The 24,816-nt window shown below is 42.8% G+C and overlaps 1 protein-coding gene across 6 annotated transcripts in view; it reads left to right on the top strand.

Annotated features, from left to right (window-relative positions):
• Positions 1 to 24,816, top strand: part of fynb (FYN proto-oncogene, Src family tyrosine kinase b) — a 68,664-nt gene that overhangs the window by 42,566 nt on the left and 1,282 nt on the right. For 3 of the 6 annotated variants that reach the window (XM_041975849.1, XM_041975850.1, XM_041975851.1), the window contains 10 exons: positions 4,194 to 4,292; positions 5,441 to 5,544; positions 5,621 to 5,770; positions 8,336 to 8,500; positions 8,784 to 8,939; positions 10,067 to 10,246; positions 11,855 to 11,931; positions 13,057 to 13,210; positions 13,717 to 13,848; positions 15,641 to 16,655. In XM_041975849.1, the coding sequence (XP_041831783.1) occupies positions 4,194 to 4,292; positions 5,441 to 5,544; positions 5,621 to 5,770; positions 8,336 to 8,500; positions 8,784 to 8,939; positions 10,067 to 10,246; positions 11,855 to 11,931; positions 13,057 to 13,210; positions 13,717 to 13,848; positions 15,641 to 15,849 (1,426 nt within the window). In that variant the 3' untranslated portion in view covers positions 15,850 to 16,655. Of the gene's footprint in view, positions 1 to 4,193; positions 4,293 to 5,440; positions 5,545 to 5,620; positions 5,771 to 8,335; positions 8,501 to 8,783; positions 8,940 to 10,066; positions 10,247 to 11,854; positions 11,932 to 13,056; positions 13,211 to 13,716; positions 13,849 to 15,640; positions 16,656 to 24,816 lie in introns of those variants that run through there. The other 3 variants (XM_041975854.1, XM_041975852.1, XM_041975853.1) reach the window with 3 other exon arrangements.

Genomic DNA, 24,816 nt, shown 5'->3' with positions numbered 1-24,816 from the left:
TTGGTACAGTATGGACCAGGTTTTTATCTATTTTTTTATTAAATAAGGTAAAATAGTCATTTTTTCCCCCACATGGAAAAATGTAAAGAGCTATAAATTCCAGAACTGAATGGTCTAATAAGGCTGAAGTGGTGGTTTAAACATGGATTATGACAGTCTGGAATAAAGAGGTTTTTAGGGTTAACAGAGGGTGGAGGAAGGCCTGCAGCCAGCAGGGGTGAGTGTGGCCTTCCTTCAGACTTTCCTCTGAACTTGAACAGGAAGTACCCGGTTACACCTACTGTGATGTTGGCTCGTCTTTCTTCCAGTCAGCAGAAGAATAAACGGTGTGTGTGTCCGCCTGCTACCAACACACACCATCACTGTGTTTGCATCTCTGCAGCTCATTGAAGTTTGTTGTGCATGTTTCCATTGTGACATTTCAAGGATTCCAGCGCTGATACCCTGACAGGGTCCACAGATGCACAAAGGGGACCAATTTCCCTGCGTTCATAGTGGTAATGAGAATAACGAGAGTTTAAACAATCTCAAACGGTGCTGGTTTAACACATAAATGATTAAATGTGGATGCAGATGCCACATGAGGAAAATCTTGATGAATCTCTTTGCTCAACATGACTGCTGGATCACAGCGAGGTCACCACACCCACTTAGCATCCTGTCTCAGCTAGCGTCTCACACATTCCTCCACATGCCTTCATCCCTGCTGCGCCCAGCTGGAGCAGGAAGTCATCACAGCCCATACACCCTCCTCTTCCTCCTCCTCCTCACAGAGCTGCATCTTCACCCTTCCTTTCATGTCCACTCACACCTCTCACATGGACCGCCTGCACTGACCCCTGCTGGCCACAGGGTGGGTGGGGGTAACAGGCTGGATCCTGTCAGAGCTAGCAGAAAGAGACTGATGGATGCAGAGGAAGATGGTCTCACACAGCACTGCTGTTTCTTCATGTTCAACGGGAATGGCAGCTGTATATATCTCACCATGAGTGTTGTTGTGAAGCTTCGTTGGATATAATCTAGAAAAATCTCCTTTTTATGCTCGGTTTGCACATCCAGCTGGAGCTGATGGTGAATAAACACACTGTTGTCATTGTGAATGCCTGTCTGTGTTTAATTATATTCTCATCAGGGACAGAGGATCTGAATCCTTCTGGAGACAGGAGGGAGGCTCTTTGTTTACTCTTGTTGTTGTTTTCTCCCTGTTTGTGGCTGCGGAGAGCTGGTTTACAGGGGTTTGTGTCTGCAGACAAAGGAGACTGGGGCCCGCCCTGCACAGCCTGTTTACATCCCACACTGATGCATCTGCAGCATCGTCTTAGTCCAGCATTCTTTTCAGCCTCACTGCTGGGACTCCATCCTTCTCTCCTCTCCAAAGGGATCCTCAGTGAACAAAAGGAGGCATGCCTGTGTCTCCCTGGTATGTCCCCAGGCGATCCCCTTTGTGGCTTTATTCAGCACAAGTAAAAGACAAACATGTACCCAAAGCTTTCCCTCCACACGGACACAGGCACCGGGTGGTACGCTGGGTTAGACTCTGGAGGAGGAAGGGCGAACCATGTTGGATGGTTTAATGGGCTTTAAGCAGCCAGATGTTAAAGGAAAGATGGTTAATGATTATTTAACCGACTCACCCTGTTTCCCACACTCTTACATAAAACTTTTACTGGACATGGGAATATTTTAAAAACAGGTCAAAAATATCAAGTTTCATTTAATTTATTTAAAACAGGAAGAGTGGCTCATCTGTGGAGGTCCAGGTCCTGTCAGGAGACAGACGCCTCCACAGCTTCATGGAAGAAAGCACATATTACTCAGACTTGAACATAATTGTTTGATTATTCATTAATATGGTTAATATGAATGATAACGTGATTAACATGTTCCATTACAGACAGTAATCACTAAAACAACCAACAAACACAACATAAACTTACAGTATAAAACATATACAATATAGATCCAGTAGAGTACAGAAAGCACAGTTAGCTGGACAAGCAGCTGCAGACCCTCCTGAGTCGACCTCCCAGCCCTCTAAGACGTTTTTAAGGCTCTACATGAGATCGGCTCCTGCAGCTGTTCCAGGCTGCAGGGCCTGAGGATTTAAAAGCCTTTTTTGACTAATTCAGTGCAAGCTTTGGGGACTGTCAGTAAAAGAAAATCATTAGAGTGCAGACAATAGTTACTCGACTTAAATAAAATTACAAAGGTAAGAAGGAAGTAGGCCAAGAATGCATTTATAGATAAAACCGATGGACGTCTGCGTATGGAGAGGGAAGCCGCTGAACTCTGGCATACAGGGTGCAGTGGTGGGTGAGGGCATTGGGAGGAGAGTCCGCTGCCTTCCTAGCATTAAAAAACAACATAGCTTTAGTTTTAGTTTCATTCAGCAATAGTTTCAGCTCAGTCAGGCCTGTGTGGTGTCAAAAGCAAAGTGTGTGACAGCGTGAACAAGGGTACCACCACAACAGTAAACCACAGGGTCATCAGGCTCCTTTAATTTCTTTTATTTATTTTTTTATTTTGTTTTTTAGCATCTGTTGCTTCCTGCAGCCCACTGTAACGCTTTTAATGTTTTATGTAAAGCATTTTGAATTGTCTTGTATATGAAACGAGATGTAGAAATAAACTTAACAAACATTTTGCGTAATGGAGAAGATAAAAATGTTCGATTAGATCAGCTGCAAGTTTTTAAAGATACGGTTCCATATTTTTGGGCCCTGCAGGTGTTCAGGAGTAAAACTCTGAACATCGTTTACTGAAAAAGGTAAAAAACCATCAGGAGCAAGTTCATCAGTCATGTCAGGAGAAGGTGAGGACTGATTAAAAAGATTAAAAACGTTCTAGCAGCAGATTATTCAGAGATAAAACCTCAGAAGAAAACCGATCATCTTCAGTGTCGGGACGGAAACAAACCTCATAACTAGAAGCATCTAGAAGTTGTTTGAATGTTCATTTGAAGCAGACAGAAAAAACTCAGATTAGTCTAATCAGAGAAGAGAAGCGTCTGTCCCTGTTTCTTCAGCCTTTTCCCAGTTTACTGAGTGAATGATATCCACATGTTTTCATTATGTTCTATTCATTTTTATTAATTCATATTTTTATTGTATTTAATTTTTATTACTTTGTTTTTTTATCTTTTTTAATCTAATGATTGATTTTTATTTATATGTATGTATTTATTCATTTTTATTTTTATTTATTAGTTTTTTATTGTGTTTATATTGATCTATATTTATATATATGTATTATTTATTTTAAATTCAAATGTATTGATTTATATTTATTTTGATTGTATTTATTTTTAAATTTATATTCATATTATTTTATTGATTATATGTATATTTTTTGTATATTTGTCATTTTATTTATTTGTTGTTTTTTCCTTTATTTTTAAATTATTATTCATTAATTTTTATGTATATTTACACTTTTTTGGTTTTATATATTTATTAATTAATGAAATTACTTAGTTACTCTCTTCTACAATTTACTATCTTTGCTTTTTCTGTTGCCCACATTAAGTTGTGTGTAGTGTGGAGGTGTCTACATCCATCCATCAGTTTATTAATTAATCCAAACCAAATCTGGATCAGTCGTGGATCCAGTGATCATCTATCAGATGTTCTTCATCTTCTAAATAGGAGCGATAGTCAGACTGTACTAACGGGGTCAGTCGAACTAAGCAGTGAGACTGTCTGGTTTTCATCCAGAAAGTGGTTCAGTCTGTTTTTGTTTTCATTTGAATGTCTGATTGATCAGGAAGGAAATGAGATGTTTTTAAGTTGAAGAGAATAGAAGTGATTCTGATAGTGTCTCATGTTGATCGATGGATCTGGATGAAAACCGAACTCTGATGGTGGATCTGAGCTGAACAGAAGCAGAAACCGGGATTTAAAATGGATTTAAATCCTCCTGAAACTGGAAAAGCGAGTCGTTCCCATGTCCAGATGTTTCCAGAGACAAACAGCTCTCTGTTAACATCTGTAAAACAGCCTTATCCACATGTTGTAACTTTATGTAAACCCTGCATACGGACATAAAAATCCCCCAGCAACATGTTTCATGTGGTTTTTTAGTGTGGGTGGGAATAAACCCCACGCCGTCCACACGGACAGCAGCGGGACGGGTTGGATCCAAACATGCCGGCTCACGTGAAGTTTGCTAATCTGCTGTTTCTGTCTGCTTTCCAGCGAAGGGGACTGGTGGGACGCTCGCTCGCTCACCACTGGGGGCAGCGGCTACATTCCCAGTAATTACGTGGCTCCAGTGGACTCCATCCAAGCTGAAGAGTGAGTTATGTGTGTTGGTCAGGAATGTGACGCTCCCACATGGCTCCATCACTAAAATCACATCTGTGTGACCCTGTTTATAGATAGATTTAGAAACTGAAATGAGAGGCAGCCTGTGGTTCACGTCCACTTTTATCCAGCTTCTTCTCCTTCATGCTGCAGTTCACTGGGTTTATCAGCATGTGTGACATGATAGATGGTGCTGGACCCACACGGGTGCCTGCTTTTCCTACCTGATGCTGCACTGCATAATAAATCACTACAGATAGGTTTTAATGGGCTCACCTTAATCTGGTCCATGATGGATAGATGGATAGAGGATAGATAGATGGATGGATAGTTAGTTAGTTAGTTAGTTAGTTAGTTAGTTAGTTAGTTAGTTAGTTAGTTAGTTAGTCAGTCCGGTATAGAACACAAAATACACAAGAATTCACAAAAAAAAAACACAATAAGATGAAACATTTGCAACGTATGCAAAGATAACTGCAGTGTGAAGGGTGTGTGCAGAAGGTGACAGAGTTAGACCAGGTGTGTAATGGTGGCTCTGACAGAGGTAGAGGAGTTGTAAAGTCTGGTTGCAGAAGGTAGGAAGGATGTCCTGCATCGTTCTTTAGGGCAGCAGGTAAATGAGTCTGAACCTGGTCTTTAGCTTGTCCAGTGTTTTGTGGCGGGGGTGAGAGGGATTGTCCATGATTGCCAGCAGCTTTGCCTGCATCCTCTCCTCCACCACCTCCTCCAGGGTGATCAGTTTACAGCCAACAACAGACCGAGCCTTCCTGATCGGTTTGTTCAGTATTTGCCTTGATGCCCACACCCCAGGACACCGCAGCAAAGACGATAGTGCGCACCACAACAGACTGATGAAACATCTGCAGCATCTTGTTGCAGACATGAAGCAACCTGAGCCTCCTCAGGAAGTAAAGCCAGCTCATGCCCTCCTTGTACATGGCCTCTGTGTTGGTGGACCAGTGATGGAGCCAAAATGCACACTTTGTCCTGAGGGTGGCACTGTAGGGAGAGTTATACTGTTCAGGGTCACTCGTTTGACAGAGTTTATCACCAAAGTGAGCAAAAGCTGCAGGTTTTTTGGGATCCTTCTCATATTACCTCCAGGTTGTGTGAATAAGAGTTTCTCCTTCTTCCTTCAGCTGGTACTTTGGTAAACTGGGCCGTAAGGATGCAGAGAGGCAGCTGCTGTCCACCGGAAACCCACGAGGAACCTATCTTATCCGAGAGAGTGAAACCACAAAGGGTAAAGAAAGCTCAGACGCGTCACATGACCACAAGGTCTTTAGTGACTCAGACCTTCATCCCTCTGTCTCCTTCAGGGGCCTTCTCCCTGTCCATACGGGACTGGGACGATGTGAAAGGAGATCACGTCAAGCACTATAAGATCCGCAAGCTGGACAGCGGCGGTTATTACATCACCACCAGGGCTCAGTTCGATACGCTGCAGCAGCTGGTCCAGCACTACTCAGGTAAGCATCCACTCCTGGTCCTGGATCCTGAGCTCTGGCTCATTTTAAAGTAACTGAGCAAAAATATTCAACAGTGTGATCAAATTTAATAAAAAATTTTTTTTATTATTATTTCGTTATTTTAATGTTTTTATTTATTTTTTTACTTTTATTTATTATTTGTATATATATATATATATATATATATATATATATGTATATATATATATATATATATATATATATATATATATATAATATAATATAATATGGCCCTTTTTTTTTTTTTACTTTTGAAATCAACCTTTTTGTCCCACAACAGCTGGTCAGACTTAGACCTGCATGTTTTATTGTAACTAAACAGGATGTTTAAGTCACAAAGCAACAAACACAAGATGAGTGAAATAAATAAGAAAACTTAACACTTTAATGACCAATACAAAGATAAATTAAGACACTAAAATAAGCAGGAAGTTACTCAACTGTAATGGAGAATGAAGACAGCGAGCTGCTGTGTGTTTAGTAAAAAGATCAGACCAGAAGCCTGGCTGTTTATTGCTCTGAACGTTAATAAGAAGTTTAAAACGGGTCCTAAAATCTACTGAAAGTGGACGTAAGCAGGATAAAATCAGGATGTGAACAGACAGAAGTTGTGATGGGGAGGCCGCAGCATTAGCTACCGTCTCCTCCTCTGTCTGGTTTCTATTCCACTGAATTGATCCCACATGCATTAAGCTGTTATACAACGTAATCACATTTTGTCTGCACATTTTCACACAGAGGAATAAAAGGTGGCTCCCACCGTGACACAGTGGACATGGAAAGCATGATATTAGCTGCATCCTGATTCACATTCAGTTAGCATCAGTGTGACCTCGTGATGATGACAAAAGGATGATTTTCTGACACGCTCCAGTTGGCACATCGACGTATTGATCTTTAAACGCTTAAATCAACACCATGGATTCTCTACTGGTGACGTGGCTCAGTAACCATCCCTCTGCTTTTTATCACTCACAGATGGCCATCGGAGCCAACGACACACTGTAGAAAATAACCTTCCTTCCTTTCAGGGCTCTGCAGCTTCCTGCTTTCCGTTTTTCTATCCTGAGCGCAGACCCGGCGTCGCGTTCTGTCGCTGGTTTCAGACCAGCTGAACAGTCAGAAAGCAGCAGCATGTCTGTCCTTCACATGTTTGGTGCTAACGGTGGCTAACTACTCTTAGCAGACTCAGTGTAAAATGTATTCTATTAAATATCATATTTTTTTAACAGATACTCATTTTAAGCCGTTTACTGGTGGAAAAATAATGAAACTAGTTGCTGTTACAGGGAATTAAAGCCCATCATCTGAAGGAGACATGTTTGTTGTTTCCTGCTACAGTTTCAGCTGTTTGAACTGAAGGCTGCTCCTAGTTGTTTGGTCACTTTTCATGATTTTTTAATGCTTTCTGTGTGGCTCGTCCTCATATCGATGGGTTTTATGACGCCAGCAGCTGCATTGATTTCAGTCCAGATGAGCTTTGATGGCCAGCTTGCAGGTTGAACACTCCCATGAGGTCTTTATCAGGTCTTTACTGCTCTGTGCAAACACCTCAGGCCCTTATCAGCGGTTTTCAGATATCAGCATGAAGAAACCAGCGGAAGCTGGACCTTCATCCACAGGTTTCATCAGTCATGGGCAAACACAAGAGCTTTCTGCAGTGTAAAGCTGGACGTTCGGTTTCATGACACAGGTGGTGTCATCACAGTGATGGGGTCGGTCCAGATGGTCCATGTGTTCTGTTTGCTGGTTGGACGCTCCTGCAGAATGTGCCGCTGTTTGGGGACGGTCCCCACATCGACATGTTTTATGACAACGAACACAGAGCTGTGACGATGTTTGATGCGGTCCATGTGACCGTTCTGGACAAAAAATAATGCAGAAGGTGTTTGCAGCCACCAGGAAGCAGCAATGCTAACATGTAGCATAGCAACATGATGGGGGAAACTCAGCTAAAAGACTCTACCAAGCATCAGCATCCAAACCAAACACAGATCAAACCCCAAGCAGTTATATTCCATCTAAAACCTCTTCTATCATAGACTATCTTAGGCTTCACTTCTTTCTGGATCCTCTTGGTGTTTCTGAAGTGAATTTGGGGGCTATCCCTGTATTCTACTTTATTAATTCGTTGGACTAATTTACTGCTTCCCAGGACTATTTTATTATTCCTAGGTGAACTGGGTGCTTTCCTCTGGTTTTAACTGAAAGTAATGTGCTCTATTTTTAGGAGGAGATAACATTTACATTTTTTTTACTGTGTTCCAGATGAACTTCCTCTGACACATTAACACATATGTTGATTCTGTAGTAATCTCACATGTCTCAGCTTTCTGTAGAGACCAGGATTATACATACAGCCCTGGTAGTGGTGGAGATTATTTTGGACAGGCCTCATCTCTGTCATCTTTGCTTTACCATCTCCAGCTGGTGTGAAGTGTAGAAAAGGAGAGACCACTTCACTGTCTCGGAGTTTCCTGCTCTTTGTGCTGCTTTCAGGGTTTCTTTGCTAACTGTTTGTGTGTTGCTGTGTGGCATGTGCAGACCGAGCTGCAGGTCTCTGCTGTCGCCTGGTGGTTCCCTGCCACAAAGGGATGCCCCGCCTCGCCGACCTGTCCGTCAAAACCAAAGATGTGTGGGAGATTCCGCGGGAGTCACTGCAGCTGATCAAGCGTCTTGGAAACGGGCAGTTTGGGGAGGTCTGGATGGGTACGGATCCAGCCGCCTCCAGAGGTTGAGGGCATGTGGACGGAGGTCAAGGACAGGGCAGAGACACAAGACACAAACACTCACAGTCACCCTGTCCTGGGTTCAGAGGGAACATCTGGTGGGAAAATTTGACAAGTGTAGGGATTTAGCTGAAGCGTTCTTCCAGAATCATTAGAGTGTCAGAAGACTCTGCCCTCAGAACAAAGATGGCCTCCTCCCACATGAGCCTCAGTGCATGTTCCTCTCCCTGATAGCTAACCCTGTGCCTCCCCTTCCCCTGTAGAGAGTGCGGATGGTTTGTGCTTTAATTTAACGGGCGTGTGTGTGAACTACATCCCTGACACTGTGGGCTTGAGTCATGATGCCTGGGAGATCTGCAGAGATGCACTTGAGTTGGAAGTAAAGCTGGGGACGGGATGTTTTGCTGAAGTGTTTTACGGTAAGAAGATGTTTCCATTCAAAGTCTCTGGAAAAACAGAATAAAGTTTTCTTCTCACATTCGTGTGCAGGACCTGATTTGAAGGCAGACCTTCATCCTCTGCAGCAGGGACGTGTTAATACACCCACAGCTGCAGGATGCAGAGGACAGATTTTATATTTGATAATAATGATAATAACAACTCATTTATTTTACTTTATTTATATTTTTATATTTAATGATAAAATAATACATTTTATTTACATTTTATGTCATATTTAATTACAGTAATGATATTTTTTATTTAGATTTTTTATTTGTTAATAATAACAGCAATAATAATACATCTTATTTAAATTTTTATTTTATATTTATTGATAAAGTAATAATGATAATAAAAGCGTATTTAATATTTTATTTATATTTTATCATTTTTTACAATAATAGTAATTTTTTTAAGTTTGATTTTATATTTAATTATAATAATAATGATGATTTTTAAAGACTTTATGTTCTGTAAATCAAACACCACAAAATTTTATTTATTTAGTTAGTGTCCGTATTATGTCGCAGCTGGATGGACAAACAGGTCTCTGGGTTTTATCTCAGCAGGTGACCATCACCATAGAAATCTGCCCTGATCTATGCCCAGCGTCCACTTTATCAGCTCCATCTGTTCTACTTCCTGTTAACACAAATGTCAAACCAGCCAATCACACGGCAGCTTCTCGTCAAGACACGCCTCATCATGATGCAGCCGACAAACCTGCAGCAGCTGTGTGATGCTGTCATGTTCTTATGGAGCAAAACCTCTGAGGAAGGTTTCCACCACCTGGTTCAATCTATCAGACCAGGAGCTAAGGCAGGTCTGGAGGAAAACGGGGTCCAACCCAGGACTAGAAGGTGGAGCTGATAAAGTGGACGATGGGTGTATGAGCTAAACTAGCAGAAAGGCTCTGGGTTGCACTGCTATTAACATCCTCCCAGACTCCCAGCATGAGATCAGTGTGGTGAAGCTGTGTTCCATTTAAGCAGTTCATTCTCCTCCAACCCAACCTCTGCTCTGCATGAACTCTCACTCGGTGCTGCATGTTTACCTCCTTTCAAACTCGGCTTTTCCCCTGACAGCATCTATCTGTGCTCACCAGGAACATGGAACGGCACCACCAAAGTGGCGGTGAAGACGCTGAAGCCCGGCACCATGTCCCCAGAGTCCTTCCTGGAGGAGGCACAGATCATGAAGAAGCTCCGCCATGATAAGCTGGTGCAGCTGTACGCTGTGGTGTCCGAGGAGCCCATTTACATCGTCACAGAATACATGGGCAAAGGTACACACACATGTATCATGTCTAGAAAACCTTATCAGTGGACCAGATCGTGAAGCTGAAACCTGCAGCTTATTCAACATCTGGTCACACTCAGTCTCCCTCCTGCTGTGTGTTTGTGTCTGTTAACAACACCTGGCAAACCTGCAGGCAAATTATGTCCTGATTCACCTGTTCGGCCACAAACACATTGTCCTCTGTGGAGGAACTGAACTGACAGAGCTGGACTGAGGAGACCACCTTCAGGTTCAGGTGACCTGCAGGTAAATTAGTTCCTCATTCGAACAAACTGAATCAATCCAACATGGAGCGACTCAGAGAACCAAGAAAAAACATCAGAAGAAGAACTTGTCTGAATAAAACCAGGGTAGAATCTCGTTTCTGGTCAAACTAACACTGCAGCTTGTTCAGATTGATGACGGCAGCTGAATGAATGGGATGAAGGGATCTTGGGAGCATCAACGAGTCACCCATCTGTCCAGAAGACCTGTCATGAAGGCGTGGATAAAAGGAGACCAGGAGGTCGGAGCTGAATAAGGCAGGAGGCCGATGGATGGAGGAACCAGAATTTATTGAATGAAACTGAAAGTCCTGCAGAGGTACGATGATAAGAGCCTGGAACCAAACTGAAATAAGAAACCTGAGAGGACAAACGGGTGTTTCATCCTCCCCATCCAGACATCCCAACTATGATTACTAAGCATGCACACAACAGGATCTATGTCAGGTTAAATCCATGTTAGCCGTCCAGATCTACCTCTGTTTGTGAAATAAACTCAGAACTTTCATTTTATATATATTTATTATCATGGATATATATTTGGGACGGGCCTCGTCTCTATAACATCATTTATTATGTGTTGTCATGGAAAGGGTATAATTTAACTGTTTTGAGTTTTTCTATATTATCTGATAAATCAATAAATGTATTAATTAACTTAAACTGTTGAGACATCCCACCTGCTGAAACTGAGTCACAGATTCAGCCTTCAGTTTCAACACAGTAACACATGTCAACACCGGGACAGGATGGACCAGGATCTGGAAGACTAACCAGACCAACCACTGAACCAGACCCACAAGAACTGAACCAGATGTGGCGATGCTGCAGACGGTGGTCCCAGAGGGTCTGCTCAGGATGAGCCGAGTCCAGACAGAGGCAGACAGTCGTGTCCCGGTCCTCCTCTGATCGGATCTGGATGTGTTCTCAGTCCGTCCTGAGTGTGTTCACACCTCTACTTCTGATGTCAGCAACAGATCTGAGCTGTAGTCCATCAGAGGGCGGACAGCAGACCCGTCTTTCTTTCAGATCTGAGGAGCTCGTATTGCTGGGAGGATGTTCTGTGAAGCCGTCCTCCTGAAATAGACTTTTGGAACAAATGAATCTTCTCTGAATAATCACTTTTTTTAACACGGTGTAAACTTTATTTGAGATCTGATTGATCTATGAAGAGAAATGGACTCTTCACACGTTCATATATATTTCAGACTCTTCAAACCTCATGACTCATTCAGCTGTCAGATTTTTCTTAGACCAGTTTCCTGTGGAGGGTCAGCTCTGATTGGCCTCCGTGGTGAACCTAGACTAACTGTAAATGCATCTCTCTGCAGGAAGCCTGCTGGAGTTCTTGAAGGATGGAGAAGGACGAGGGCTGAAGCTGCCTAACCTGGTGGACATGGCTGCTCAGGTAAACAGTGGAGCTATAAGTCACATGACACAGGAATGAGTGAACCGGAGGGTTTCCTCCTGATTGCAGAGACATAAAACCAGTGTCTTTCAGATTTCTTCCAAATAAAATAAATATAATAAAAGCATAAAATAAAAGGGCTGCACGGTGGTGTGGTGGTTATCACCGCAGCCTCACAGCAAGAAGGTCGTTGGTTCGAGTCTCGGCTCGGCAGCCTTTCTGTGTGGAGTTTGCATGTTCTTCCCGTGTATGCATGGGTTCTCTCTGGGTTCTCCGGCTTCCTCCCACTCTCCAAAGACATGATGTTAGGTTAATTGGTCACTCTAAACTCTCCCTAGGAGTGTTTGTGTGTGTGTGTGTGGTTGTTTGTCCCTATCTGTGTTAACCCTGCGATGGACTGGTGACCTGTCCAGGTGTACCTGCCTCTTACCTGTTAAAATGCTGGGATAGGCTCCAGCTTCCCACGACCCGGAATGGATGTAGTGGTACAGATAATATAATAATAATAATAAAATAAAATAAAATAAACCTTATGATGACCTCAAATCATGGATCATTGTGGATTTACCAGATTGAGTCTCTGAATAAAACTACATTTTGTGGCTGGATTCTAAACCTACTGGATGTGATAAAAATGCCTGGAAAACTTCCGTAGATCATCTAAAGGGTAGCTATCCACCACAGTTTACCCCACAGAGCTACTCTCTTGAAGTTCACTCAGATCAGTGATGTCAGTAAGTGAACTACAGATGATAAATCTTCTTTCTGTCTCTTCATGCTGTAACACATCTCAGTAAGAAGGATCTGACCCATCTTCAGATGGTCCCGAACTCCATGAACTCATGTAGCCCCTGTTTTTCTAACTGGTTACCAGTTCATTGTAAAATGTTGGCGTTAACCTCCAGAGTTTACCTGCTCAGACTCCTCCCCTCACAGCTGACTTCAGGTTAATGTAGATTTCCAGCAGATGAAAGAACTTTTAGATGAAAGGTCCTGAAACCAAATTTCCTGCAGGAGGTGAGCTGCAGGTTTATTTCATATCAGTCAAACAGCTGTGCTCTGATTGGCTGAATGTGTTGACTAACTGAGTTGTGTGTGTGTGTTGGTGTGTGTGCTGTGGTGCAGGTGGCAGCAGGCATGGCCTACATCGAGAGGATGAACTACATCCACAGAGACCTGCGCTCCGCCAACATCCTGGTCGGGGACAACCTGGTCTGCAAGATCGCCGACTTTGGTCTGGCCAGGTTAATTGAGGACAATGAATACACGGCTCGGCAAGGTGGGCTTCAGCTCCTCACACACACACACACACACACACACACACATTTTAATGGTCATGGAGAAAACATCAGTGAAAGCTCAGTCAGCTCCAGCTATGAGCTGACGGTGAAAACGGTTCGATCAGAAGTCTCTGGTCTCCTCTGAAACTCTGCTAGTCTGATGGATGAATGGATGGATGGATGGATGGATGGATGAATGGACGGATGGACGGATGGATGGGTGGATAGATGGATGGATGGAGGGATGGATGGATGGATGGACTGACTGATCGAAGGACGGATGGATGGATGGATGGAGGGATGGATGGATGGATGGACTGACTGATCAAAGGACGGACGGATGGATGGACGGATGGATGGGTGGATAGATGGATAGATGGAGGGATGAGTGATGGAGTCTGCATGTAGAGGAGCAGTGTGGCAGCAGAGTCATACCCAGATGGAGGTGGAGGAGGAGGAGAGGCTCTCTGCAGGTGTACTGATGTTCTGATCGCTTCTCCTGCAGGTGCAAAGTTCCCCATCAAGTGGACCGCCCCCGAGGCTGCACTGTACGGGAAGTTCACCATCAAGTCCGACGTGTGGTCGTTTGGCATCCTGTTGACGGAGTTGGTCACCAAGGGCCGGGTGCCGTACCCAGGTGAGTACAGTCCCTGACAAAAGTCTTGTCGCTTATCCATTTTGTAGAAACAAAAGCTTATAACCTGACTTTAAATTCATCGATTGGTTTTAGAAATGTCTCATATGAAAGCTAAAACCCTCCCAAATTATGCTCAATATACTAAAATAAATTTGCTTCACTGAAGAAAGATTGATCATTTAATGAACACAGAAAGGTCAGATTTTGGCAAGACAAAAGTCTTGTCGCCTACAGAAAATTGAACAAATAATTTACTTCAAATACAAAAATATGTTGCATAACATCAGTGAATTAAGTAGTAGTGCTGTGAGATCCATATTCAGTATCTTGTATGACTTCCATGAGCTTGAAGGACTGCATCCATGCGGTTCGACAATGATTCATACAATTTGTTGATGAAGTCATCAGGAATAGCAAAAAAAGCAGTCTTACATGCCTCCCAGAGTTCATCAAGATTCTTTGGTTTTGCCTTCCATGCTTCCTCTTTCATTCTACCCCAGACATGCTCAATGATGTTCATGTCTGGTGACTGGGCTGGCCAGTCCTGGAGCACCTTGATCTTCTTCGCCTTGAGGAACTTTGATGTAGAGATAGAAGTATGTGATGGAGCACCATCCTGCTGCAAAATTTGACCCCGTTTATGGTTGGGAATGTAAGAGGTAGCTAATACTTCTTGATATTTTAGGCTATTGATATTGCCTTCCACCCTGCAAATGTCTCGCACACCCCCATACTGGATGTAACCCCAGACCATGATTTTTCCGCCACCAAACTTAACTGTTTTCTGGGTGAATCTTGGATCCATGCGGGCTCCAGTAGGTCTCCTGCAATATTTGCGGCGGCTGTGATGTAATTCAACCGAGGATTCATCTGAGAAATCCACCTTCTGCCACTTTTCCAGTGTCCATCCTTTTAGCAGGCTGTGGGCCTTGGCAAATGCCACACGGTTTTTTAATTGCCTTTTGTTTAGAGCTGGTTTCTGTGCACTGATTCGACCATGGAGGCCATTTTGAGACAGGATTCTACAAACTGTTCTGGTTGACACAGGAACTTGAGGTGACCAGGCCTGGTGGAGCTCTGCTGCAGTGGAAAAGGGGCTGGCCTTGGATTTTCGAAGCAACAAACGGTCCTCCCGAGCAGTTGTCTTGCGGGGTCTGCTGGACCTGGGCTTGTCAAAAACATCTCCAGTCTTTTCATATCTTTTTCTTATTCTTTGTACTTGACGCTGAGACACATTGAAGGTGTCAGCCACCTCAGCAGTGGATCTGGTCTTCAGCCTCTTGATAATTAACGCTTTGGTCTCAGGGTGGATCTTAGGCATGTTGTCAGAGGTCAAGTTGCAGTTGATGTGAAGGTCTGGTGTGCTGGGGTTCTTTTTATACACACCCACTAAGTGATTGATCAGTAACTGATCACAGGTGAGGCTGTAATCTAGGATTGGGTGCATCATATGACAAGGCGACAAGACTTTTGTCTTGCCAAAATCTGATCTTTCTGTGTTCATTAAATGATCAATCTTTCTTCAGTGAAGCAAATTTATTTTAGTATATTGAGCATAATTTGGGAGGGTTTTAGCTTTCATATGAGACATTTCTAAAACCAATCGATGAATTTAAAGTCAGGTTATAAGCTTTTGTTTCTACAAAATGGATAAGCGACAAGACTTTTGTCAGGGACTGTATGTGAGGAGGGTTGAAACTAGGCAGCAGGGCCAGATCCTGGTCTGATGAGGAGGAACTTCTCCTGTTTGTGGGTGTTAAAGCTTTTTTCCCCACCTGTGTTTGTTTTCCAGGCATGAACAACCGGGAGGTCCTGGAGCAGGTGGAGCGGGGCTACCGGATGCCGTGCCCCCAGGACTGCCCCATCTCTCTGCATGAGCTGATGCTGCAGTGCTGGAAGAAAGACGCAGAGGAGAGGCCCACTTTCGAGTACCTGCAGGCCTTCTTGGAGGACTACTTCACAGCCACTGAGCCTCAGTACCAGCCCGGGGATAATCTTTAAACACCCCTTCTCCTTTTCCCTCCCCCCTCCGGGGTTCAGGGTGGACTCGGGTCGGGGCAGGACTGGCCAAAACAGAGTTGCCAAAAGATAAATAGATTAAATAAGAAGAAGTATGGATATAAGGATATAGGGAGCTCAACTCGAGCTTTTCAGTTCCACCACCAACCCCTAAAAACCCCAGGCCCCCCCCTCCCCCCCTCAGTGTCTGAAGTCTGGGATAGCTGGGCTATGTGGTGGTGGACAGAGTGAACTGGAGCTGATGCAATGAAATACCTGTTTTCAATGTAAATAAGATTAGCTTCTTTTAGTTTGTCTGCTACTGTTCAACATTTATTTTCTCCAGAAGTCATCCAAACATCTGGGAATCAGGGGAGGGGTGTTAGTCTGAACCCAGATCACATGCTCCTGGATTCTTTTACATGGATTAAACCGAAACTGTCTGACTCCTCAGATGATCTCAGAAACTCCTCCTGCATCACCTCCTCATCCTCCAACCAGCCTCGGGTTTAGGAGGATGTCATGTGAGGCCTGTCCTGCACATCCTGCACTCAGGCCGTCAGCTGATCCCAGACCAGCTGACCTCCTACAGTTACTCATTCCTTCATTTTTACTTTCCAGTCCTGGGCTGATCTGGGGTCAGTGCGGATCTGGGGTCAGTGCGGACCACTGGAGACCCTTCATTCCTCTGCTTTTTAAAAATGTCTATCCTTCCTCCTTTTTATCTTTCTTTTCCATTTTTAACATTCTTATTTTCTTTATTCAGTGATTTGGAGTTCAGAAAAGACCAATAAACATTTTACACTCTTTACCAGACACTTTATTTAGAACTGCCGTGTGTGTGTGTTTAATAACATGAGTTCAAATTAGTAGCGACTCATGAGAGGTGTCTCCTTTGTGGTGGTTTTCAGCCTGTAAACCATCGTCATCAGGTTGACTGTCACTGAATTACAGAAAGCATAAAGTTCAGTTTGAAGTCAGCGACTTTGGTCGCGCCTTCTTTCTTGCTTCTGCCTCACAGGCTGTAAAGTGAGACTTTTGGGATTTTACATAAAGAATCATTTAAAACACAAATAAATCCTCCACGTTCATGGAAGCATGTTGCATCCACACAGCGGCTCTTCTGAAGTAATGAGGTCATTTTAGATTTTACAGATTTCCAGTAAATGCATCACGCTTCTGTGCAGGTTGAGGTGAAATGGAAACAAATATATATATACAAGTTGAAAAATAGGAACAGTGGTTTGGGCATACAAAATTTAATTCAGTTAAAAAAAAACTTTATTAATCTTGTTACAACTTCAGCTCAGCTAGGGACAAGGAGATGACAACATCAAAGACCAGGAGCTGGTCTAAGGAAAGTCATGAATTACCCAACAGAAAGAACACAAGCTGAAAACCTAATCCTGAAACACAAGAGAAATACGACGCTCGTGCCTGTAAACGGCTCCTAATCTTAACAATCACACACAACTGAGGTTTCTTTACATTTACAGAAATTTACACACTTCAAAACCAGAAAGGTGGAGACCAACGAGACCAGATGGAGGCAGCTCGGATCTACCAGCTCGCGGAGGAACGTGGTGGATCAGCTGGACCGCCAGCTGTTGGGCCAATCACAGACGGGGAGGCTCCTCCTTCTCTTTTTTTTACTGTCCAGTCTTCTATAAAGCCCAGCTGATGGTGGTCCTCTGGTCAGATCCAGCGGTCTCTTCTTCAGGGTTACCTGTGGTCTCTGATCAATGTCCTTGTCAGCAGCTTCGTTGGGCTGCCGTCTTCTTTCCATTTGATGATGATGATGATGATGATGGAGCGCTGTCTGAATATCAGATTTAATTTTTATAAATTCTTTTCTTTGATCATGTGAAATGTACCAGTAGGGCCTTCATGGTGACGGAGGTGGAGATTTAAAAATGCATGGCCATACAGTCTTTTTGTTTGTTTTTATTCCATTTGATAAATTTTTAAAATATTCCTCAAGATTTTTTTTCCTTTTTTGTTAGTTTCGTGTAGTTGTAAGAACTAAAGAAAGGAAAAGGGGAGATGGATGTAGGTGTGTAATTCCTGGTGATTTCACAGAATCCTGTTATTCATTGAAGACAAACAAAGCAGGAAACTTTTCTGTGGTAGAAAACTGAGATTCTCTGAAACTCATCTGTTGAGTCATTTTCATTTTTTACCATGAAAACACTGCAGTCCTTTTTCCTGATGGGATGCATGAATATGCTAATGAGCTCCACCACAGGTCGGTCTCCTCCACCCAGATCAGCCTTCTCTGTTAACGTCCGGTCTGTGGCTGATGTGATGTTGTCTGCTTACATCCTCTCTGGTGACGACCACATTGGTGACATTTCCCATGATGCACAGGTGACAGAAGTGGTGTCATGAACTAAAACTAAATAATCATGTAGCGCAAATTTACAGGTGTTAGCATCTAAAATCTTCCCGGTGACCACGGTGGGAACCTGAGACCATCCACTGCTTTCAGTCCATCATTCTCTCCACAGTTTTTATTTTTCCGTTTGTTTTATACGAACAGAGAACAGGTGAGGACTAAATCATCCTTACTGTTCCAGGTAAAAGACTAGATGTGAAACATCCACATAATAAAACAGATATGCTCTGATACACAGAAGGGAGGGGTTATGAGTCGTATTCATTGCAACCCCCACCCCTTCCATTACCTCCAGTAGGCTTCATCATCCTGGTTTGGAGAAATAAAACACAGAAATAAATTCTTCTGGATTTATGTTTTCATATTTTACTGAAATCAGCTTCTTTTTGTCTCTGATCTGTTCAGTTCTTCATGTGTGTGAAACTTTTACAATCTTTTTGAATTTTTAAACATAAACATCCATGAATATTTCTATTCTCCGTGTGTTTTCATCCACAGGTCTGTTAATCATTCCCTCCGCTTCTTAGAAAGATTAGTAAACCTGATAGGTTGTTTTTGTTTTTGTTGTTGTTTTGTTTATTTTAGACAATAGAAAACAACAAAGAGAAAGAAGAGCCAGAAGGTTCCATGTAGAAGATTCTGGGCTTTTCCTCACAGTAGAAGTTATTCCAGCATTGTGTTCCAGGTCTGCAGTCCATGGATCGATCATGGAAAGTCATCATGTTGGATTAATAAAACCTCTGGGCCTTTCTCCTCCATTAAAGATAATAAAATCTTCTGAAAGGTGGAATATTATCCCGTATCATAACGGGAAGGTTTTCCAGGAACGGAGCGTTTGACTCCGTCTAACCAGATTTATAAACTCTACTGGGACATTTCCCAGAGTTTGCTCCTGGTTAGAATTCACAAATTTGGTTCCTAATTCTCTTTTCCTCTTGGTGATGATCCAGAAGTTCTGTCCACAAGGATCTGTGAACATTCAGTTCAATTCAACTTTAATTATATAGAGCCATTTCACAATGTCATCTATAACGTCATCCCATCCCGAGCTGCACAGTGGAGGGAAAAAGCTCCGGCTTGGAGTAAATTAAAGTAAATAATTTAAATGTGTAACTGAGGCAAAATAAAAAGCCGTAGACATTAATTCCACACTGATCCAAGCAGGCAGCAAACAAACAACTTTCAAAATGATAAAATTTCTTTAAATTATGTTTATTTAATCTATTTTAAGCCATAAAACACTTTTTCCTCACAATGCACGCAGCGCAGGATCTATGGAGGTTTGAGTTTTCTGTTTGTGACGTCTTTGTGGAAACAGAACCAGAAATTTGTGTTCAGGCTTCCTGCTCAGCAGCTGCTGGGTTCTCCTCCAGAAACACAGCAAACAAGCTGATGCTGATGAGCTGGTCTGAGCTGGTTGGTGGTCAGATGGTGTAACTCCACCCTCATGCCCATTACAGCTGCTCACAGATCGCCTTCATGTTATCAGAAACCTCATCCTCATGGAGAGATAACCAGCTGGGATGCACCGGTCCAGAAGGTCCCCAGCAGACACCAGGTATGTCCACTTTATTATCAGAGAGCAATAAAACCGCTGTGCTCACTACGATCAGTCAGAATCAGTTCAGATCAGAGGGATGAAGGGAGCAGGAAGAAAAGTCCCCTGAAAACTGGAAAATATTTAAGTTTTCTCCAGAAACTTGTTCATCTTCCCAGAGATCCATCCAGGAATTATTCTGAGCCACCAGCTCTTTGAGTCTTCATCATCATCGTCATCATCACTGTCTGGTCTCCATCTACAAGCTCAAACATTAACAAAAGATAAAAATGAGAATCCAGCGGCTGAACTTGAGGAACGATGGTGTCGGTAACTCTTTCCTCACCGGTGTGTGTCCTGTGTGTTTTCACTGGTTTTATTGCAGCTGTTTCCCGTGATGGAGGGAGTCGTCATGGACGCATTCGTCACTGTTCAGAAGATCTACTACCCTTTACTCTGCATCATAGGTATCCCAGGTGTGTCTGCTATTTACCATTTAAATCTTTATCAGGGGTAAATAAAATAATGGTCTAATTAGGAATAAATAAGATCTGAGCTCTCTGTAGGAGAAAAGAGCAGCACCGGAGGGAAAATCACGTCCTCTGGTCAGAGGTTTTATGTTCCCTCTCATAGAACAAATTCAATAAAAAAAGTTATTTCTTTGTTGTGACAGCAAATGTTTATTTAACTGAGCCACACCTGTAAGTAAAATGTGTGGGTTGTGTCCAAAAAAACTGTCCAGCTCCTGTCTGCCACCGCTGTCTCTGTAGTGGAGGCACATTGATGGAGGTTATAAAGGGCTGGATGGACTGGTTTTAGATTACTGCATCAACTGGAAGAAGCAGGATGTTACCAGCATGTTGACCTGACATCTAGGATTACTTGAATCCATTTTCACACCTAAATCTATGATCATGGATTTCTCTGATGGGACCAGAGAGGAGACATCGAGGCTCGTTAGATCTGAACACCATGAATTCAGTCTTATTCTCATTAATATTAAAACTGTTTGGCGTTCATCCATCTCCTGATGGAAAGGAGTAGTTGGATAAACATTGAGCTTCAAAGGGAAGTTAACCTGACAGACCTCTGCAGAAAGATGAAAGAAATATTGTGTTTTCAGGAAATACTTCCAAGTAGCAACAGGTAGAAAGAAAACAGAAGCAGTCCATGAGTGGAACCTTGTGGTTCCCCTCAGGAAAGCACTGTAAAAAAAAGTGCTGAAAAAGTCGAGTAAACTTAAAAAAGTAAGGCTACCAGCTCTGAAGCTTTTTAGAGTAAACTATTTTATGCTCCACGAGAAGCGAGAACTTTCTTCTTGGTCTCGAGGACACAAGAACAAAATGGTGTCATTTTAATTTTGCAGCCAGTTCTCAACACGTCAGCCGAGCAGAACTTTCTTCTCGTGGGGCTCTGAGAAGTTTTGTGTGATTGGTTGGACATTTGAGGTGGGCGTGGTTAATGCAGAAAAGCTTGACATAGAAAGCTGTCACAACCCCGCCATCCGTCCGGAACAGTTTCTTGTTGAGTTTGAAGTAACTGGGTCGTTTGGTCATTGCACATAAAAAACACAGACCCTGCAGCAATCCCCAACCCATCGTGAAAGAAGCTTCTCGAGGAGGATCAATTAACCTGAATGAATTACACAGACTTTTTCCTTGTCCTTTCTGCCTCGAGAATAAGAACAAAGTTCTGGTTCTTGTGGAAGGTGTGACGAGCTTAAATGTTTCAGGTGTTGTGTTAACCTAAATGAAGAGGGTGACTCAGAGTAGAATCTTAAATCGAACCAAGTTGAGACACATATTCAGGTCTATTCTCGTCTTTGAGTTGAAACAACTCCTGTTGTTTAGCTAAAAATATCTGAAAAAGTCGACAGGCTGCTTCAGCCTACAGGACTGTAGCCCTCGAGAACCAGACTTGCCCATTTCTGGTCTAGGATGTCAAAGAGAGCCGTTAAGTCCAAAAACCAGAGTCCGATGCTAAAAGAATATCATTAGAAATTCCTGATTTCACATGTCAGAGAAAACCGATTCGACCTTCCTGATGTTCTCTCTCTACGCTCCACTAACACAGATTTATAAACACTGTTCATGAAGGCTGTGTGACGAAAAATATTAAAGGTAGAAATTTAAAGAAAGTTCTTAGAGAATTTCATCTTTCATTCGGGTCAGTCTTGTCCCTGCAGAGTCTCTCCTGTTTGGCTGGTGGAGGCCAAACCTGAGTGCTGGGTATGAGAAACATCCGCTGATCTTCTGTTTTAGCTGATGAATCCTCAGTAGAGACGACCGATCGAGCTTTTCCCTCCTGTCTGTCCTTCCAGGGAACATCTTCACCTTCTACATGATCTGTTTCTGTAATTGCGGGATGTCAACCACAGCCATCGTCTACCTGAGCTGTCTGGCCATCGTGGACACCTTCTACCTGGTGTGGGTCATCCTCATCGACCTGACACTCACCTTCTGGATTCTGCAGCCCTTCTGGCATTCCCACCCCTGGTGTGGCATCCTGGGATTCCTGCAGTATGGATCTCTGTACAGCTCCTCCTGGATCGTGGTGGTGTTCACCATCGAGCGTTTCCTCGTCCTCAGCAGCACGGCGGCCAAGCAGCACCTTTCCCAGGCCTGGGTCACCAAACTGACCTGTGCAGCCATTGTTGTGGTTTCCCACCTGGTGTCTGTGCCGATGGGATGGATCAACGAGGTCCGACCTGTAAACTTCACGGTGGACGGGGAGAACGCGACGCTGCCGAGGTGTCGTTACCGAGATCAGACCTATTCCACGGCCATAGTCTGGATAGCTACCTTCCTGTCTGGAGGCATCCCCATCGTTCTGGTCATCACTTTCAACTACCTGATCGGGTGCCACCTGTGCCGGGCCAGCAGCCTCTTCACAAAAGAGGAGCAGCGCATCATGTACGGGAGGAGAACCAGGGGAATGTTGAGGAGAACCATTCTGCTGCTGGGCACAGTCTCTGCAGCCTTCGTTCTTCTCAGCCTACCTCGCTTCATCACCTACTGCATCCTGAGGACCAAGTACAACGATGAGAACTTCAACCGGAACGATTACAGCATTCCCATCAACGTGGCTGGAGACATGGCCAACATGCTGCAGAACCTCAACTCCACCACCAACTTCCTGCTCTACTGCATGGTCAGCCGCCGCTTCCGCCGCGAGCTGCTCCAGGTCATGGCCTGCAAGGCGAAGGCTCGAGAGCTGGGCTCTTTCCTCACCCACACCACCATGAAGGTCTTTTCAGTCGTAGATCACAAAGCTCCACCTTCCAGCAGCCCCGTGACGTTGGTGCTGACCAGGCTCAGGCCGACGGAGTAGGAGGAACCTGAAGATCAGACTCATTCATGGTGTTAGAAAACTTTAAACCTTGTGGGTCGCTTCTATGAACTGTCCCTTCAGGTCATTAGAAGACAAAGATGGCCACTCCCACAATCTGCTACGAAAACATTACAGATTCATCATTTTTCCTCTTTTTTGCTCAAATCTTTCAGTTAACTTCCGTCCAAATCAAAATGACCAAATATGTAATTCTTCAAAAGATTTTAACCCTTTATCTTTCAATCACACGAAGTCACGTTTTTTATACGAAAAGTTCACATACAGTTAGTCATTTTCCATAAAATGCAAGTTGGTCTTAAATATACAAAAAATTAGAAACAAAACTGCTTTTGATGCATTAATAGTTTCCTGTTTTTTTTCTGTTGGTTTTGTAATTATCTAATCTTTTGGGTCAGAACAAAAAGTGTTCCCCTAAAACATTAAATTCATATTATTTTCCCCTTTTTGCTCAAACAGCTCAGTCAACTTAAAAACTATTAAATAAGTAATTATTAAAATTATTTAAACACTTTAAATGAACCAAAATACAAAAATTTCCAATGAATGAAAAACAATTAATTAATAAGGTTCAATAATACATAAAAAATATAAAATACACAAATACAAATGAATAAAAGCAAATAAATTACCAAAATAAATTAATTTAATAAAAATAAATAAACAGAAGCTAGAAATGGTTTGAACCAGGCATCAACAGGTTAAAATCCTATGAATAAAAACCCGTTTAGTTTATCAAATAATTGAGCAACAGAACTGGAAAAGAATATTAATTTGTAATTTTCTTATTAGGAAGAGGGTGTTTTTTCCCTAAAAGTGTAAGAAAATTATAAATTTCACACATTAAATAAATAAATAAATAAATAAGATGCATCAAAAGTCATTTTGATATGAAAATAATAAGAAAATGGGGGGGGAATTATAGAAAAATGCATCAATATGTACAATAATATTTATGTTGTATTTTTATTTTACTATTTTATCATTATAAGCGCATTAATATTAATAATGGAAACCAGAAGAATCCTCTTGTTCAGTTTCTGGTTTCCAGGTCTGATGTCTGGAGAGGATTTCTGAGCAGGTGTAATAATCTTCCTGCTCTGGCAGATTGGGACGTTCTGATCCGGCTGAAAGGACATCGGTGGTTTTCAGTCCATTCTTTGGGGACAGCAGGACCCTGATAACTGCTCTGGATCGTTGTCTGAATCTGCTCAGGTTAAATGTTGTTTCCTTATATGAAGACAGCTCATATTTGCAGAGTTTAGAGTCTCGGTGAGATGATTTAACTTAATATGAGTGTAAAATAACCCATTTTAGGATTTATTAACTAGGTGAGAAATAAAAGACACGATCTCTGCTCTTGCTGAGTTTATCGCCCTCTGAACACCATGAAGACGACTTTTCAGCTGCATATAAAACTGATCTGGTTAAGTTCTGACTCTGTTGTGGGCATCCTTCCAGTTCAGCCTTATCTAGTCGTTAGAAATAGTTCATGAACCAGTTCTTCAACATTCCTGCTGAAGAACTGGATCCGGATGGAGTTCCAGCCAACAGTTTGATCCAGAGGTTGTTTTTATTTGACAACACAAATATCTGACTCACCTTCCAGGTCAGCTGGGAAACATCCTTCTGTTCTTCATCTCGGTGTTTTGTGAAGGTTTTCCAGACGTGATCCCATTCTTCAGTTTTA

This window comes from Melanotaenia boesemani, chromosome 22, assembly GCF_017639745.1.
Source record: "Melanotaenia boesemani isolate fMelBoe1 chromosome 22, fMelBoe1.pri, whole genome shotgun sequence".
NCBI lineage: Eukaryota > Metazoa > Chordata > Actinopteri > Atheriniformes > Melanotaeniidae > Melanotaenia > Melanotaenia boesemani.
This window is presented reverse-complemented; position numbering and strand designations above follow the sequence as displayed.